General features: G+C 48.0%; 2 protein-coding genes across 2 annotated transcripts in view; both read left to right on the forward strand.

Annotated features, from left to right (window-relative positions):
- LOC130535845 (anoctamin-1-like) overlaps window positions 1–6743 on the forward strand; it is a 14322-nt gene extending 7579 nt beyond the window's left edge. Inside the window, exons 12-24 of the mRNA XM_057051193.1 lie at window positions 63–145; window positions 659–733; window positions 1204–1272; window positions 1346–1547; window positions 1938–2049; window positions 2132–2189; window positions 2328–2428; window positions 2556–2698; window positions 3790–3942; window positions 4035–4087; window positions 5662–5846; window positions 5925–6030; window positions 6160–6743. Coding sequence (XP_056907173.1) covers window positions 63–145; window positions 659–733; window positions 1204–1272; window positions 1346–1547; window positions 1938–2049; window positions 2132–2189; window positions 2328–2428; window positions 2556–2698; window positions 3790–3942; window positions 4035–4087; window positions 5662–5846; window positions 5925–6030; window positions 6160–6402 — 1583 coding nt within the window. The 3' untranslated portion in view covers window positions 6403–6743. The remainder of the gene's footprint in view (window positions 1–62; window positions 146–658; window positions 734–1203; window positions 1273–1345; window positions 1548–1937; window positions 2050–2131; window positions 2190–2327; window positions 2429–2555; window positions 2699–3789; window positions 3943–4034; window positions 4088–5661; window positions 5847–5924; window positions 6031–6159) is intronic.
- A 6319-nt stretch (window positions 6744–13062) lies between these two features.
- On the forward strand, window positions 13063–17054 carry LOC130536813 (paired box protein Pax-6-like). The gene is made up of 9 exons (XM_057053016.1): window positions 13063–13427; window positions 13531–13746; window positions 14045–14216; window positions 14997–15146; window positions 15253–15335; window positions 15589–15739; window positions 15941–16050; window positions 16125–16266; window positions 16370–17054. The coding sequence occupies exons 1-9, from the start codon at window positions 13257–13259 to the stop codon at window positions 16453–16455; spliced, it is 1281 nt and encodes a 426-aa protein (XP_056908996.1). The 5' UTR covers window positions 13063–13256; the 3' UTR covers window positions 16456–17054.
- The last annotated feature ends 399 nt before the right edge of the window (window positions 17055–17453 follow it).

Raw genomic sequence — 17453 nt, forward strand, 5'->3', positions numbered from 1 at the left:
GTTAGAGCTTTCGCAGGTCATGTGACCTGCGGTCAGACCTGGTGATTGTCGATGTTTCACAGCCGCCATGTTCATGGAACACTGGAAGAGGAGGCAGATGAGGCTGAACTACGAGTGGGATCTGACCGGATTTGAGGATGAGGAAGTGAGTGAAGGTCACATTTCAGTCATCCAAACTAACCCATCATCTGCATAAACATGAAGCAACTCCTAAACTAAAAATGAAACAACCGTGAGAACAATAAAGTGATCTAAAGCACGGATCGGTTTGGTTAGCATCGCGGCCACATGTTAGCTATATGAGAGTTGTGAAGGTTTGTTCTCTGTTGACTGATGTTTCCCCTCTGCCTTCACAGGAGGCTCTGAAGGTTTGGATCCATTTATTACCTCAGCTAACTTAACCTTCTTCACTCCTTCCTGTCATTTTTCCTCTGTTACATTGTTTTAGATGATTGATTAACAGTCTCGTGCCTGTGCACATGTTAGCTTAAATAATCAAAGGAATCAAAGCGTCGCTCTCCTCAGAAGTTCCCCGAATGGTTTCTGGGCTCTAACAATATTTTTCCTCTTGGTTTTCCGACTGCTCACTAACCTTTCAACTCACGTTTCGGAATCGTGTGATTCAGTCAGTTGATCCGTGGTCATGTGACCCTCACAGGATCATCCCAGGGCTGAATATGAGTTTCAAGTCCTGCAAAAGTCCTTCAGAAACCACCAGAAATCCAAACCAAAGGTATGTCGATGAATGTTCTCAGTCCTCCAAGTCAAAGAGAATTCAGCTGGACTTCGGTTAGTTTTCTGAGGACGTTTCACACCTGATCCAGGAGGCTTCCCAGAGTTCTTTACTGGTGCTGGTCTAATAGAAGCTGGTCTTAGTGGGAACTACCATTGACCACTAACAAAGTCCAGATGAATTCTCTTCAGCTTCGAAAACCAAAGTTGATCTGGATGGAGCCCCCCCCCCAACGAGCCTGAATGCGTCCAAACACCAGATTTACTGTAAAAACCTGAAAGGCTATGGGCCATCTCACTGGTTAAGGGCCATCTCACTGGTTAAGGGCCATCTTACTGGTTAAGGGTCATCTTACTGGTTAAGGGTCATCTTACTGGTTAAGGGCCATCTGACTGGTTAAGGGCTATCTCACTGGTGTGCTGAGCTTTGTGCCAGTAAAGGACAGGAAGTGTAACTGCCTTTCCTTTCAGATGGAAAAGCTCACATATCAAGATCGTCTCCCCGCCTACATGACCAACGTGGTCATGATGCTCCTCATGGTAACATCCTCGTCCTCCCCGCATGTGCGTCTGGGTTCCGCTCAGGCTTTTATATTTGCACCCCTGTGAACAGATCGGAGTTACGTTTGCCACCGTGTTTGGAGTCATTTTTTACCGGATTTCCACCAAAGCTGCTCTTCACATGAGCTCTAATCCAGTCACACGCAGCCACGTGCAGCTGACGGTCAAAACCACAGCGGCCATCATCAACCTGGTGGTCATTCTCATCCTGGATGAGGTTTATGGAGCAGTGGCACGCTGGCTCACTGTACTGGGTAAGTCACCACACGAACCCCACCACAGCCCAGCAGCTCTTTCTGGCCCACCAGCTGGTTTCCTTCAGCGAGGAACCTGGGATCCTGTCCGGTTTCTGCCTGGTCGAACTGGGCCCCCCCAGCCCTGCTCTTCCCCGGTTCCCCTGTGGATCCATCATTACCGGGTTATGTAGCACACAAACGGCCAGAAAGATGATCTAAGGGTAGAAGATGATGGTGAAACCCCAATCAAGGGGCCACTGCCTTAAATGTCCTGGTTACTGTCCAATTTAAATATGTAGTTGAGGAGAATAGCGCACAAAAGAAGAGTAGGAGGATAGTATCACACGTCTGTTATAACTGTAAAAAACATAGTCAATAACAACAATATTAACTCTTTGTTGGTCTTAGAGGTCCCTAAAACAGACAAGAGTTTTGAGGAACGTCTCATTTTCAAGACTTTTATCCTGAAATTCGTCAATGCCTTCAGCCCAATCATCTACATCGCTTTCTTCCGGGGTCGGTCAGTAGCACACTCACCTCAGCTGCTTCTACTCAATCTTCCACTTTCAAAAAGGTTCATGTTCCGTCTGTTCTCCCTGTAGCTTCGTGGGCCGACCAGGCAGCTACCTGTATGTGTCTGAGTCCTACAGGATGGAAGAGGTACGAACACACTCTTTCAAACATTCAAATGTCGAGGTTGATCAAGAGAAGAGCGAGAACAATGGTCGGGATCCTCTTGCTGAAGCTGGTGTGCAGTAGTTCGGCGTTTTGTTGCCATGTGTCATGTTTCTTTGCCAGTGTGCGTATGGAGGCTGTCTGATGGAGCTGTGTATCCAGCTGAGCATCACCATGTTGGGAAAACAGCTGATTCAGAACAACCTTTTTGAGATCGGAATCCCGTAAGTTCCCACCCCCTTTAAACGTGGTGCTTTATTGAGTCCAACAGACCCAGAGATGCTAACCGCCATCAGGAACAGAGAGCTAAAGTGTATGCTAAGCTCATATCTTGTCTTGTGTTTTCCTCAGTAAGCTAAAGAAGCTGCTTCGCTACATTCAGTCCAAGCAGGGAGCTGTTCCAGAAGAAGAGAGGCAGAAGAAGCTACAGCGATACGAAACGGATCACTTCCTGGAACCGTTTGCTGGATTAACCCCTGAATACATGGAAATGAGTCAGTCTTGCACATGGTTAACACACACACACACACACACACACACACACACACACACACACACACACACACACACACACACACACAGAGCAACACTCCCCATGTGGTGTAAATTAAAGGGCACACTCCCAAAAGCACCATCAATCATCCAAGTCAACAGATGAGACAAAGTAAAAGCTAACAAAAGCTAAAGCTAACAGACGACAACTTGTCCTCGGCAACTACCATGGGTCTGTCAGCGCTTTTCCACCTTTAAGTTGAGGAAATCAAGTGGGAGGAACACGTCAGCATGAAGGTTTTTGAGTTCACTCCAAACCCCCCTTATTAAAAGCGCTCCTCATCATTCAGCTTTGGGGTCGTCCTCAGACCACCCACAGATGTTCAGATGGATCCAGGTCTGGGCTCTGGCTTGGCAGAACCAGTTCTCTGCTTGATCTGGATGAATGCTTTGGGTCGTTGTCCTGCTGAAAGGTCAACTTCCTCTTCATCTGCAGCTCTGTAGCAGAAGGCTGGAGGTTTTGTGCCATAATTGGGCTGGAGAATTCCTTCTCTTGGAGAAGGCTCTGGTTCCAGCTGAAGGAAAACAGCCCCCAGCCTGCTTCACCATGGTTGAGACCTGAGACGATGTGCACTGCTGCGTTTGTAGCTTTGCTTCATCAGACCAGAACACCATTTCCAATGTGGCTTTGGGAGTCGTCATGTATGCTCCTGCTAAATTTAGCTTTAGGCTTCCACATAGCCAGCAAACGTCAGAGCCCAACTCATGGAGAACACATCCAGGACCTGCCAGGAAGTCCAGCAGTCTTCCTCTGGTCCTTCTGTCATTCCTGAGGAGACATCACGTTCTTGGTGCTGCTGCTGTTGTGTTGTTGTTTTTGTGCTCATCATTATGACCCTGGAGGTCCCTGGTCTCCTGACTGATACCAGAAGGTTGTTGCAGCAATAAACAGATAAACGTTTGGTGGAAATGCTCTGACATAATGTCTCCATGATCGGCCGAGATGTTTTAAACCTGCTCCACATGATGATTACAGTTCTGGGATGTATAGAACCAACGTTCATAAACGTTCCTCTGTGTTGCTGACCAACAGTCATCCAGTTTGGGTTTGTCACGCTGTTTGTGGCGTCCTTCCCGTTGGCTCCGCTCTTCGCTTTGCTCAACAACATCATCGAAATTCGACTCGATGCCAAGAAGTTTGTGACCGAGCTGAGGCGACCCGTGGGTGCCAGAGCTAAAGACATTGGTCAGTGTTGAGCTAGCACATCAAAGCCATAAAACATAAAATCCACAAAGGTCCAGTTGCTAAAATGTTGCTGTCTTCTGTCATGTCACCAGGAATCTGGTACAACATCCTGAGAGGAGTAGCAAAAGTAGCCGTCATCATCAATGTACGTGAAATCACACAACAATCCAGCTAGTTGGTGAGCAACCCTGGTTGGTTGGATGGTTGGTGGGTTGGTTGGTTGGTTGGTGGGTTGGTTGTTTGGTGGGTTGGTTGGTGGGTGGTGGTTGGTTGTTGGTTGGTTGGTTGGTTGGTTGTTGGTTGGTTGGTTGGTGGGTGGGTGGGTTGGTGGGTTGGTTGGTGGGGTTGTTGGTGGGTTGGTTGGTGGGTGGTTGGTTGGTGGTGGTGGGTTGGTTTGTTGGTTGGTTGGTTGGTTGGTTGGTGGTGTTGGTGGGTTGGGTTTTTGTTGGTTGTGGTTGGTGTGTGGTTGGTGGTTTGTTTTTTGGTTTTTTTTGTTGTTGGTTGGTTGGTTGGGTGGTTTGTTCTTGGTGTTTGGTGTGGGTTGGATGTTGTTGGTGGGTTGGTGGGTTGGTTGGTTGGTTGGTTGGTGGGTGGGTTGGTTGGTTGGTTGGTGGGTTGGTTGGTGGGTGGTGTTGGTGGGTTGGTTGTTTGGGTTGGTTGGTTGGTGGTGGGTTGGTTGGTTGGTTGTTGGTTGGTGGTGTTGGTTGGTGGGTTGGTTGGTGGGTGGGTTGGTTGGTGGGTTGCCTGGCCGGTTGCCTGGCTGGCTGGTTGGTAATGACAGTTGACCGGGCAGTGATTTGCGTCCATGGATAAACCCTAAACCCAAACGTGGCTACCGTTCGTTGGGAAGCCTGATTCTTGGCATCACTCACCTCAACTGCAGGGCAGAACAGCCAGTTCTGTTTCCAGTTCTGTACTGGTTCTTCTTGTTGACTTGGTGCTCGGGCAACCATCTTGGCCAGTTGCACCTGTGGCTGAAGGGACACAGGTTAGAAAAAAGAATCTCATTTATAACCAACAGACAAGAATCACCCACTTTCATAAATGGAGCAACATTCAAAACCACCTCCCATTCCTCTTCCCCACAATCGACTAGTGAACAAGTACAAGCATAAATAGCTGCAGAGATACCAAGTCATACCCTCAGTGAGGGCACACCTTGATCCTTGATCATACGGAGGAAACACTGGAGAGTTTGGTGATACCAGGACACTAAAAAGGACCAATTTAGACCCCAGCATCTTTAGCAGTTACACACGTCAGTTGTTTTGGAAGACGTCAGGTTCTCCCTCCACAGCCCCCCCCCCCCAGATGATCCAAATCCCCCTGATTAGCTGCAGTCAGACCTGCCCGCTGATCACTGGATCATCTCCAGCTGCGTGGCTGCTTGTTGGAGCAGGTCGGCACCATCAGCATCCCACAGGTGATACGCTGATCTAGAGGGATCCTGGAGTCCAAGAACCGGACGTGAGAGAGAAACACTGAGACCAGTTTTGGATTCTGCACCCAAAAAAGAGTCAAAAACCAAAGAAACTAAAGAACCAAACATGTGGTTAATCAAGTAAAGTGGCTTTTTAAACCAAAGCACCTTAGAGAGGCGTCAGTCCGGTTCTAGCACAGATGGCAGCACGGAGACCGGCCTTTTGAGACAACCAATAACTCAGCCTTGGTCATGAACCCAGAACCCTCCTCCCTCTTCTGTCTCCTCTTCTTTATCAGGCTTTTGTCATCTCCTTCACCTCTGACTTCATCCCACGGATGGTCTACCAGTACAAGTACAGTCAGGAGGGCTCCATGCATGGCTTCGTTAACCACACGCTGTCCTTCTTTAATGTCAGCCACTTCCAGGAGGGCAGTGAACCCCTGGACCAGCTACACCTGGGCTACCCTGTGGAGATCTGCAGGTGAGACACCACAATCATGGACGTCTTTAGACGTGCTGTTGCTGCTAGGGACAGATTTAAATGTCTTCTTGTCTGAAGGTATAAGGACTACAGAGAGCCGCCGTGGTCGAACACTCCCTACGAGTTGTCCAAAGAGTTCTGGACCGTGCTGGCGGTGCGGTTGTCCTTTGTTATTGTTTTCCAGGTATGATGTCACCTGTTTTTAGGTTTGTAGCAGCATACAGGTGTTCATTACAGTACAGTACTTTATAATGGACACATACGTAAGAAGTCGAGGAGCCTAAGGAACTCACCTGGGGCAACTCTCCCACAGAACGTTGTGATGCTGATGAGTGACATCGTGGACTGGCTGATCCCAGACATCCCCAAAGACATCAGTGTCCAGATCCACAAGGAGAAGATTTTATTGGTGGACCTCTTCATGAAGGAGGAGCAGGGGAAGGTCCGTAACCTGGAGAGCAGATTGTCCACGGGGGACAAGGAGAAGTGCGACCAGGGCAGCAACAACAGCACAGGTGCTCACCCGCGTCCTGAGCACTACAACATTAGCCTCTAAAGTTAGCAACCAGGAAATGCTATTTTTATCTTCCTTTTCACTTGTTAGACTCGTTTCTGAAGCTAAGCTAACTCTAATCCTGTTCTTCTAAACATTCCAACCATTGGGGGAGCAGCTGGTGATGAGAAACCAGCTGGTAAAATGGGCCAAATCCAATCTTCATGAAGAAATGTCAAACCATCTCAGTCTGCATGTTCATCCTCTGTTGGGCCTTTTTATCGTTATCATAGGACCTGAATTCTTATTTCCAAATGAAGATTTTAAACTCTGTTGATATGATGTCACAATCCTACAAACATTAAAACATTTCTCCAACATTTGAACAATGTTGGTGGTTCAAATGCGTGATTCAGGGTTTCGTTTGTTCCACAACAAACGAGCACAGGAAGTTCCTGTTGAAATGTCAAATATGCTCCTATTCTGGAAACTCCAAAAAATGTGTTTCTACTTGGCAGAAACCAGTTGTAAACAAGTGTCAGTGTTTCCTGTGCCGATACAAGGCTCCAGTGCTAGCACAGCTAGCTACAGAGGCTAGCTTGTATTATCATGTTTAGTGGCCTTTGACCACCAGGGGGCGGAGCAGGATAACAGTGCAAAACCTCAGGTTCTGTGGTCCTCCTCCTCTGTCCGGGTCAAGGCTCTGGTGGGCCACTTATGAAAACTCCCTTTAACAGGAAGAAACCTTGAGCTGGACCAGGCTCATGTAGGAAAACAAATGGGTGAAGGAAGAGGAGAGACGGCCACGTGCAGCACACACACACACACACACACACATTCACACACACACATGCACACACACACATTAGTTACACTGAAGATGTAGAAATGAATCTGTGGGGTCAAAGGTCAGCGTGCAACTATGGAGATGCCCCTGCAGACAGGTACAGAGAGAGAGAGAGAGAGAGAGAGCAAGGTGGTCAAGACATGTACCCAGGTGACTTTGTGCATTTTATAATACATTTATAATATATATATATTTTATAATAAATTTTAAACGATTTAATTTGAATGTTTGCTGGGCGCCACCTTTGTGTGCCTGAGACAAAAGAGCACCCTTTCCAATGCTGTGGTTACATGTAGTGGTTTTCAACGTTGGGTCGGCGCCCCCATTAGGGACCACCAGGTGGCGCAAGGCGGCCTCGTAAAATTGGAGGGAAGATGAATGAAACAAATGTGGTGTTTTTTTTTATTTTTAGCATGACCATATATTAGAAATTACAAGAATCTAACTTCCAAAAACCAGCCTGTAGCTAACTAGCGTAGAAATGGAAGAACAACACCGACACAACACGACAGACGGTCGACCCCTGAACGGGAGTCAGTGGTTGAACGCTTTCTGCTTCACAACCGTGTGGAAACAGAAGGATCCACCCGAGGAACGATGAAATTGAAAATATCTAATTTAAAAAACGCATCAGGGGATGTTTGGGTGTCTGTAATTCCCTCATTTTGAGGTACGAAGATGCTAACAATGAACCCACAAAGCAGCTGAATCCCAGGTAGCTAAAAACAGGAAGTCATGTCAGAAGCAGACAGAAAACCTCAGCGTTGAGGTGAAGGTGAAGACCATGAACAGCTCAACAGCGCCTCCATCTGGTCTGAAGTCTGAAGAAGAGCCTCTCAGAACAGCAGAGACCGGGACAGAACCAGGTCCACGTTGTTCCTCCCTGGAGGAGGACGTTGTATCATTACGGCCTGTATCAGTGATGTGACCTCACTATGTCTGGGCCCCTCACCTTTATTAAGGACACTTTACAATAGACGGAGGATGTCTGGGATCAAACCGACAACCTTTCAGCCATTGCTCCAACACCTGATCATAGCATATGCTGTAGAGGTTAGCTTGGATTAGAATAGCTAATTTTATAGCTGTAGTACTAGCTTAAGCACGAAAAAACAAAACCAAAATTAAGCTGAATTCAGAAACATTTGGTGTTTATTTTCAATTGACTACAGCTGAAGCCAAAGCTTTCATTTTATTTTGTGTTTCTCTTGTAATAAGCTGACTCCAAAAGCTAATCCGCAGCCCAAGCTAAACTGCTGCACAGAAGGTTTTCTCCTTCTCAGTGAGCATCGAGGGTAAAACTGGTGAGACTCATCGTAGCGTTGGCAGCAGCTGGGGGGGTCGGCCGCAGGTCGAGAACAGCTCAGTGAAAATTCTAATCACTGATCACAAAAGCGCAGTGGTGAAACCCGCGGGCCCGTTCGTGCAACACAATCACCTACAAACAAACCCAAGTGTTTCAGCTACACATGTCAGAGGTGGTATTTGCCTACTGGGCAGACGTTCCCTACAGGATTGTTTTCATGGGAACACCTTTAGTGAGCTCATCAGTTTATACTCACACAGGACGGGGAGAATAAACGCACTGACGCTAAAGTCCGCACGCTAACAAATGGAAAATTTCCCCCGAGGTTATCATCAGTTAGCATCATTTAACCAGGAAATGGTCAAATAATAAAACCTCTTTTCAAGATGAACTCAGTGTGTTTCAGTGTGTGTTAGTGTGTGTGTGTGTGTGTTAGTGTGTGTGTGAGAGAGAGAGAGACAGTGAATTGCTGACTTCATTAAATCAGAACTCCTCACTCATTTAATTACTAGAGAAAAGGTTAACGCCAGGATGCAATTTACTAAATGTGATTTCTTAGCAGCTATTAACTGTGTGTGCACGTGTGTGTGTGTGTGTGTGTGTGTGTGTGTGTGTGTGTGCGTGGGCGGGTGTGTGGGTGGGTGGCAGAGAGGGGGGAGGTGAAGGTTTACATAAATGTCACTTATTTTATTTCTTGCAGCTTTAAATGCTTTTTTAGAATATTTAACATGAATAATATTGTGTCACGTTTAACTGCAGCTGGACGTTTTTGTGTGTTTCATCACATCTGCATTTCACAGCACAACTGTGGATCTCAAACAAGACAAGACAAAGGTTGACACAGGTGACTCTGGAGTGTGTCGGGAATCTTTGATTTAATGAAAACGTGGATGTTTTATGATGTCTTTTGGGGGTTTAACCTGGCTAATGAGCTAACATGTGCTAACATGAACCAGGACAGATGTTGGGGATGTTTGTGTCACGTCTGAGGTGTGTAACTATGATGGGGCCGATGTCACTTCCTGGCACCAGCGAGAGGATCAACAACAGCAGGATTACTGTCACATCTGGATGCTCTCCTGTCGCTCCCGACACTCCTGTGAACCTCTGGACCTGGCTCACCCTTCCTTCGCCCCCCGCTGTCCTCGAGTCTCAGGAGCTGTTTCTGTCTGACGCTGACAGCTAACGGCTAATTACAGGTAATCAGGCACATGGAAAGTGATGATGGGGGGGGGAGGGGCTACAACTTCTCACCATTACATGGTCAACACACAGACCTTTGTGTGTGTGTGTGTGTGTGTGTGTGTGTGTGTTCTCAGACAACCAGACAAACCTGCACAGGTGACTGGCTGACCTAAGCAGACGACCCACTCAAAAAGGGTCCAGGTAAAACACCTGTGATAAAGTTACGGCCCTGCTGGGGCCACCCTGAACCCACCCCCCATCCTTAACCCCAACCCCAACCTTAGCTCAGTAGATCTGGGCTTGGACTCCTCTTTTGGGTGGTGTTTGGTTTTCCAGCAGGGGGCGCAGAGGAGCCCATGGGCAACAGCTGGTCCATCAGGCCTGCCTCCCAGGGTTGGGGGGTTTGGGCTCTTGTTTTGGTGCCCCCCCCCGCTCCTTTGAGGTCTCCTGCTGGACCTGTGAACGTGCAGAACCCGGCTCCTGTGTTGGATCCACGCTGGAGCTCCCGGAAGGTTGATAAATAAAACCTATTTTTGGACTTTTTATCACTGCGTTCTGGCCTGTAAAAACCCAAAGTAACAGGTTGCTCCTTAAAAATGTTGGTCCGACCGTCAGCACAGAGCCGGAATTCCAAATCTGCATCATGTGACCGGAGATAATCTGTACACAAGGATTCTCCGACCTTCATTGGCTCACAGATGTGCTGCACCTGCACCAGGGACACACCTCTACCCCGACCTCCTGACCCCAACTAACCTGAACCCCTAAACACACCTTCAAACCGGTGAGGACCAGGATAAATGTCCTCACTGAGAGTGAGATTTGGATGTACAATCTCTCTCTCTCTCTCTCTCTCTCTCTCTCGCTCTCTCTCTCTCTCTCGCTCTCGCTGATACCCCCCATCTCGGACCTCCCACTCCCCCGCTCCCTCCCTCTTCCTCAGAGGAGCACCTCCGTCTCTCTGCACTTGTCTCCTCAGTGAAGGAGAAACTAATTGAAGGACAGAAAAGAAGAAAAGAGCTGTTGGGAAACTGAAGGAGGAAAACTTTACTTCTCTTCAACATGCCGCTGAAAGGTAAAGTCTCTCCTTCTCCCTCTCTCACCCCTCTCTCATTAGTTCAATACTAATTAAAAAGTTAAGGAAGAAAGAAAGAAAGAAAGAAAGAAAGAGGGGTGTTTTACAGGCACGGATGAAGGATGATTATGGGATGGATGTTGTTAAATTGTTCTGACAAACATGTTAAATTACAAAAATATCTGGAGTTTTCAATATTACTGAGAAACATTTTTAAATGACAAACTGTTTTTTTTATAGGTTAAATTTAAATCAGATAATTTCATGATAAATTAAATTTAAAACCCTTTAACCGCTAATTCTATGACAGTTTTCTAAGCAATAACAAAACAATATAAACAATTATTATATTTCTACAAATGAAATTGATAGATTTTCATATATTTTTAAAAAATACGTTTTGACATATTTTAAAATTCTATCAATTAATAAAACAACATTTAAAATTAGAATAATAAACCGTGGCAACAACAATAATTATTGTTGTTATTATTGTCATAGCAATTATTATTGTTGTTGTCGTTGACTATTTTAAAAGTAGAGTGAATTTCCAAAATCTTGACATTATTGCCCGAATAATTTATTATATCTTTGTTGTTTAATTGTCTTATTTGATTATTTATCAAAAATCGGCTTTATGTGTTTAAGAATCGAATGTAAAGGTGTCTTAATTAAAGGTGTAATTGAGGCAAAAATAATGACGGTCTTAATTAAACCACAGCTAATTATAGCGCGATCTTAAACAGGTCAGATCCTCGGCATGAAGTCGCTTCTTCTTTAATTTTCTCTCTGGAGATTCCTGAAAAAAATCCTGATAAAAGCAAAATCCTGCAAATGTTCTTAAATAATAAGACAACCAGCTTTCCTGGTAGAATCGATTAACAATACGGATTATTGTCCGACAACTGTGTGTATATAAAAACACAATATTGATTAAAAAAAGGAAATAAAATGATACATTCTAAAACTAAACAATATAAATAAACAGTGCTGGAGCTTTATTATCATTATTATCACGCGCGCGCACGCACGCACACAGTAGTTATATGTGTATGTACAGTATATTATATGTTATATGCATATTATATGTATATTATATGTATTGTAGTTATGTGCGTGTGTGTGTGTTGAACGACACGTCGTCAGCAGCTCACGCGCCAGAAACTCCCGCCTTTTTATCTCCCTTCACCGGTCCCTGCGCGTGCGTGCGCCGGAGTGCGCCCATTAAAAAGTTTTTAGATTAAAACGCATCTTAGTCCAATATTTATTAGTCTGGTCCGCTTAATGACGTCATCCCTTTTAATTTGACAAGGGTGCTATTTTAGATTTTATTTTCGATTTAATTCTGATCTCCGGAATCAAACTTAATAATATATTAATTAGGTTTCAAACCTTGTATTGTATTTCATTACCGTATTCTCAGTATTATAAGCCGTAGTAATACCGTAATATTGTTGTACTCATTCATATCCGAATTATCCGAAACAATTCGAATCATTGATGAAAAGAGCTCAGGTGTCTTTCTCTGTTGCAGCAGGTGTGTTCCTTGGTTGTGCACGCACCTGTGTCACGCAGGGGCCGTGAACGTGTGATTTGTGTGCAGATTTCAGAAGTCAGCCGAGCTGGGAGTCCGGAGTCACGTCCATCATGCAGAACAGTGAGTGTTCCTCTCCTCATTTACGCGTCTGACCGTTTAAGGAAGAACAAAGAGGGTCAATCAAAGCTCATCACATCAAAGGCACCCACAAGCAGCAGGTGCTAACAGGAAGTGACTCTGTGTTCTGAATAAGTTCAACATTAATTGTTTAATGTTTTACGATCTCCTGAGCCGTCGGCGCGTCCTGAGGCTGAAATCGTTTCACTTCGTTCACGATCATAAATCAGTCAGGTGGATCACAGGAAGTGACGTAGCGATTTATACGCAGGCCAAACGGCTCCAAACACGCACAGGTGTAAAACACAAGGTGGCTCCCAGCTGGTGGAATAGAACAAATAACCTGTTTGTTCCTTTTTTTAAAAAGAAATAAAAAAATACAATCAAAATTAGATTTTAATTTTAAAAAGAATCAAAGAAAAACCCAAAATTCTCCCGACCATCAGATAAACCCCCCCCCTAAATCCTGGATTCAACAGTTCTGATGTGGCGATAATCCTGATCACATCTGATCAAAATAGCTTCATGTCAGAGAGTGTGTGTGTGTGTGTGTGTGTGTGTGTGTGTTGGGGGGGGGGGATTTATGAACGTCCCGCTGAGAGGTTCACAAATCTGTAGAATGCTTGTGTCCCCGTGGAGCCATTAGGAGACAATAGACGATTGATTTGGGCCAAATCCCGACTTAACCTGCAGCAGGTGTTGATCAGCTGATCCACCATCAGAGGCCTGAGACAGGAGTGGTCATGTGATTCAATCAATCAGTCAATCAATCCATTAATCAATCCATCAATTGAAAGCAACCAGGATTCCCTCCAGCTTTTCTGTCTCTGTTGTTTGAGCTTCATTCTTGATGATTGTGTGTGTGTGTGTGTGTGTGTGTGTGTGTGTAGCTCACAGTGGTGTAAACCAGCTGGGAGGTGTGTTTGTCAACGGGAGACCTTTGCCCGACTCCACCAGGCAGAAGATCGTGGAGCTGGCTCACAGCGGCGCGCGACCATGTGACATCTCCAGGATTTTACAGGTGGAACCTTCTTTGTACGTGGCGCTAACACGCTAGCAGGGAACTAGCGTTGACGCCACACTGCGGTCACGAGCACTGTCATGAGAGTCACCTGTGTCTGCAGGTGTCCAATGGCTGCGTGAGTAAGATCCTGGGCCGGTACTACGAGACCGGCTCCATACGGCCCCGGGCCATCGGCGGGAGCAAACCCCGGGTGGCCACGCCGGACGTGGTCGGGAAAATCGCTCAGTACAAGAAAGAGTGTCCGTCCATTTTCGCCTGGGAGATCAGAGATCGGCTGCTGACGGAGGGCGTCTGCACCAACGACAACATCCCCAGTGTAACGTTCTTTTCTTTAAGCCATCACGACACAGTAGCGCGTTAGCCTAGGGTTAGCCTCAGGGTTAGCCTCAGGGTTAGCCTCAGGGTTAGCCTAGGGTTAGCCTCAGGGTTAGCCTCAGGGTTAGCCTAGGGTTAGCCTCAGGGTTAGCCTCAAGGTTAGCCTTCCTTATAAACTGGACCCCAGAACCGTAGACATTAGCATTGACAGTGACTCGGTATAGATGTAAGGCGCCCCCTAAAGGCCGCCGCCGCTGATACAGACATGGAGGTCAAAGGTCGCTCGTGTGTCCCTGCAGGTTTCATCCATTAATCGGGTTCTGAGGAATCTGGCCAGTGACAAGCAGCACCTGGGAACGCTGGGAACGCTGGGAACGGAGGGGATGTTTGACAAACTGAAGGTGCTCAGTGGTCCCACAGGCTGGGGAGGACGTTCAGGCTGGTACGCCGGGGCTACGCTAACCGCCAGCGGTGAGTTACTGCTAACGACTGACGTTTAGCTGGGTCCAAGCGGTTCCTGACGTCACGGACACGTTCCCAGAACTCCTCCGGCCCAAACCTTTTATCCGACACAGCCGGTTCAAGACCGACAGACTTATTATGAATATATCAACATTTTATATTGCTGTTACGCAATCACAGCGGATCTGTGATCAGTTTATTTAGGATCAAGTCTGCAAAAATGCTGCGGCGTGCGCGCGCGCGTGCACGTGCGTGCACATCTGCTCTCATTTGTGTCTCCTTCCGCCTGACTGGCGGCGACACCGAGGCTTCTCTCGGGCTCTCCGGGTGTGTCTGCTGGGGATAATGAATAATTAGGCTCGCACCACAAACGCGATGAGTTCCACGGGGGAGCAGGAGTCAAGCTCCCATCTGCTCGCGCCTCACGCGCCGGCCGTCTCCACGCCGCACGCCGCTGCACCGCCGTCATTCCACGGGAGCGACTCCATTTACCTGCTTCATCGTCCCTCACCTGCCCGACCCCACGTTAGGCCTTCATAAACTACAGCAAACACCAGTCACCTGGAGGGGGGGCGGGGGCGGACGGGGTGGACGGGGGTGGACGGGGGTGGACCGAGGCTCGCTGAAGAACATCTGAGCTGCGTCTGGTCCATCCCCGCACCAGCTCCCATCCTGTCACGTGGAGGTTGGCAGAAGAAGCGCCGACGAAATGAGGCGCGACTTAAAACTGCTGCACGAGCTGCTCGCCGCCACGGGCGCCAGGTTCTGAGCTTCTGCTCTTTGGTTCAGAGTGTCCACAGTCAGAAGGGGAGAACAACGGATCCGCGGGGTCTCCTGGCGAGGACTCCGAGGAGACGCAGATGAGGCTTCAGCTGAAGAGGAAGCTGCAGAGGAACCGGACCTCCTTCACGCAGGACCAGATCGAAGCGCTGGAGAAAGGTCAGTGTTTAGGAGCCCCGTCAGGAGGTGTTGGCGCCATCGCGCGCTCACGTCAACGCGACGCCACGTTTTGGGTTTTCCACCGTCTTCTACGCTTCTCTTTCAGAATTTGAAAGGACTCACTATCCAGATGTTTTTGCCCGAGAGCGCCTCGCCAACAAAATCGACCTCCCCGAGGCGAGAATACAGGTGAGAAGACGCTTCCACGTCTTAGCTGATGCCTCCAGGAGAACCTGCAGGTGTCCAAACGGCCGAGGGACCTTCTCAGTGAACATTTAGGTTCCTGTGGGGGTCCAAAGGCGCCTTCGGCTTCTCCGGTTCACCGTTTAAACTGGCTCAAAGTGGCGGCAGTGCTAGCGTTGCTATGGGAGACGTTTTTGTGTCTGCACGACGTCGAATCGCTGCGCAAACTTTAACGACGCGTTCCTGCGTGATGTGACAGGTTTGGTTCTCCAACAGAAGAGCAAAGTGGAGGAGGGAAGAGAAGCTGAGAAATCAGCGTCGCCAAGGCTCCAACCCGTCCAGCCACATTCCCATCAGCAGCAGCTTTAGCTGCAGCATTTACCAGCCGCTACCACAAACCACCACTGCAGGTATTCCCAGCGTTCCCAACAGTAGGAGTGGCTCCTGGTCCTTCCTGTGACATTATCTGAGGAGGTCTTTGGGTCCCCTCGACCAACCCAAACACCAGGCGATGTCACAACAGGCCCGGGTCACAATAGAACCGGGACGCCTCGACAGGCTGTCCGCTGGACGTCCCCTGTGTCTTCACTGTGGTTCTTGTGCCTGTCCAGTGTCGCTGTCCTCAGGATCCATGCTGGGACGCTCCGACTCGGTTCTGGCCCACAGCTACAGCCTGCCCGCCATGCCCAGCTTCAGTATGAGCGCCAGTTTGCCCGTCCAGGTAAGACGGTCTCTCGGCCTCCACCTGACGTCAGAGGTATCGGCTGCTCGTTTAAAGTGCTGTCGCCTCCCCAGACTCCCAGCCAGTCCTCGTACTCCTGCATGCTGCCCGCCAGCCCCGCCGTGAATGGGAGGAGCTGTGAGACGTACACCCCGCCGCACATGCAGCCACACCTCAACGGCCAGCCGATGGTGTCCTCCGCTGCGTCTTCAACAGGTAAGAGGCGTTCTTTTTAAAGGGGCGGGGGCTACTAACGTCCCCACACCCTCGTTAGTAGTAATGATCATTAGCTCCATGTCTTCTGCCTCACCGTTACCAGGTCTGATTTCCCCTGGCGTGTCAGTTCCGGTCCAAGTTCCAGGCAGCGAGGCCGACCTGTCGCAGTACTGGCCACGCCTCCAGTGATGTCGGCCCTGTCGCAGGACAGGCCACGCCCCCAGTGATGTCACTTCCCCCGCTGGCACAGGACTGGCCACGCCCCCAGTGATGTCACTTCCCCCGCTGGCACGGCCCTCGCAGTGGAGCCGTTGGAAAAAAAAAGCCTCATTAGCGACTGTGAACAAACTCTGAAACCAAATCCGACATATCGGAATTCCAGGCTGCTGGACCGTCCTTGGAACGGTTACCTCCAGATTTCTATCATGTCGGTGTTTTTATTGGCCAAATCATCAAAGGGAACACTTGAAAACTTGCTCCATCAGCACTTTCCTGACTCCTGGAACGCTGATCGGCTCTCAGAATGTGAATTTTGGTGACATGTTGTTATAGTAAAAATCTTGAATGTCATTTTAAACAGTGTCTTTGGGTGTGTGAGTGTGTGTGTGTGTGTGTGTGAGTGTGTGTGTTGGGGGGCAGTTTGTTGACTCCAAAGCTCCTATATCTGTACGATGATAATAAAACCACTGTTGACACTCCAGAAGCTACACTCTGCTAGCTTATGAAGCATGTTCAATATTTGTTCAGCTCAATGATCTTTCTGTAATAAAGTTGTATAAAACAATAAATGCTGCTGTTGTTTCTTCAACACTGAAATATCAGCTCAGTAATAACGGTAGTTAGCCCGTCAGGCTACGGCTAATATTACTCTGTGATAGGAGGGAACGCTCCCGCGTGAGACGAGGGCAGAGGCCAAACGCATCAGCTCGTATTTAAGGGGGACACAAATTATAGTTTTATGGTTCTTAACAAAAGTCTAAATTTAAACTCTGGCCTAGAGGGACAGTTGCTACGTTCTAGCGTACGTGAGCGACCTTTACGCACATCGGCGCCGTAGCCCGTCGACCTCCGTCAGGATTCAGAGCTAAAGGCTAAAAAAAGACCTGCTTTCAACAGTCCGGTTGATGCTTTGCTAGACCTTCATGCAGGATCCAGACCTGCGGCCTGTTGGTCCATCTTCAGATGGA

This window comes from Takifugu flavidus, chromosome 13, assembly GCF_003711565.1.
Source record: "Takifugu flavidus isolate HTHZ2018 chromosome 13, ASM371156v2, whole genome shotgun sequence".
NCBI classification, from domain to species: Eukaryota; Metazoa; Chordata; class Actinopteri; order Tetraodontiformes; family Tetraodontidae; genus Takifugu; species Takifugu flavidus.

Coding starts and splice junctions, on each gene's coding strand:
- LOC130536813 (XM_057053016.1), top strand. CDS start 13,257: ATGATTGTGTGTGTGTGTGTGTGTGTGTGTGTGTGTGTAGCTCACAGT. Junction 15,336..15,588: donor TCCCCGAGGCGAGAATACAG/GTGAGAAGACGC, acceptor GTGATGTGACAG/GTTTGGTTCTCCAACAGAAG. Junction 16,267..16,369: donor CTCCGCTGCGTCTTCAACAG/GTAAGAGGCGTT, acceptor CACCGTTACCAG/GTCTGATTTCCCCTGGCGTG.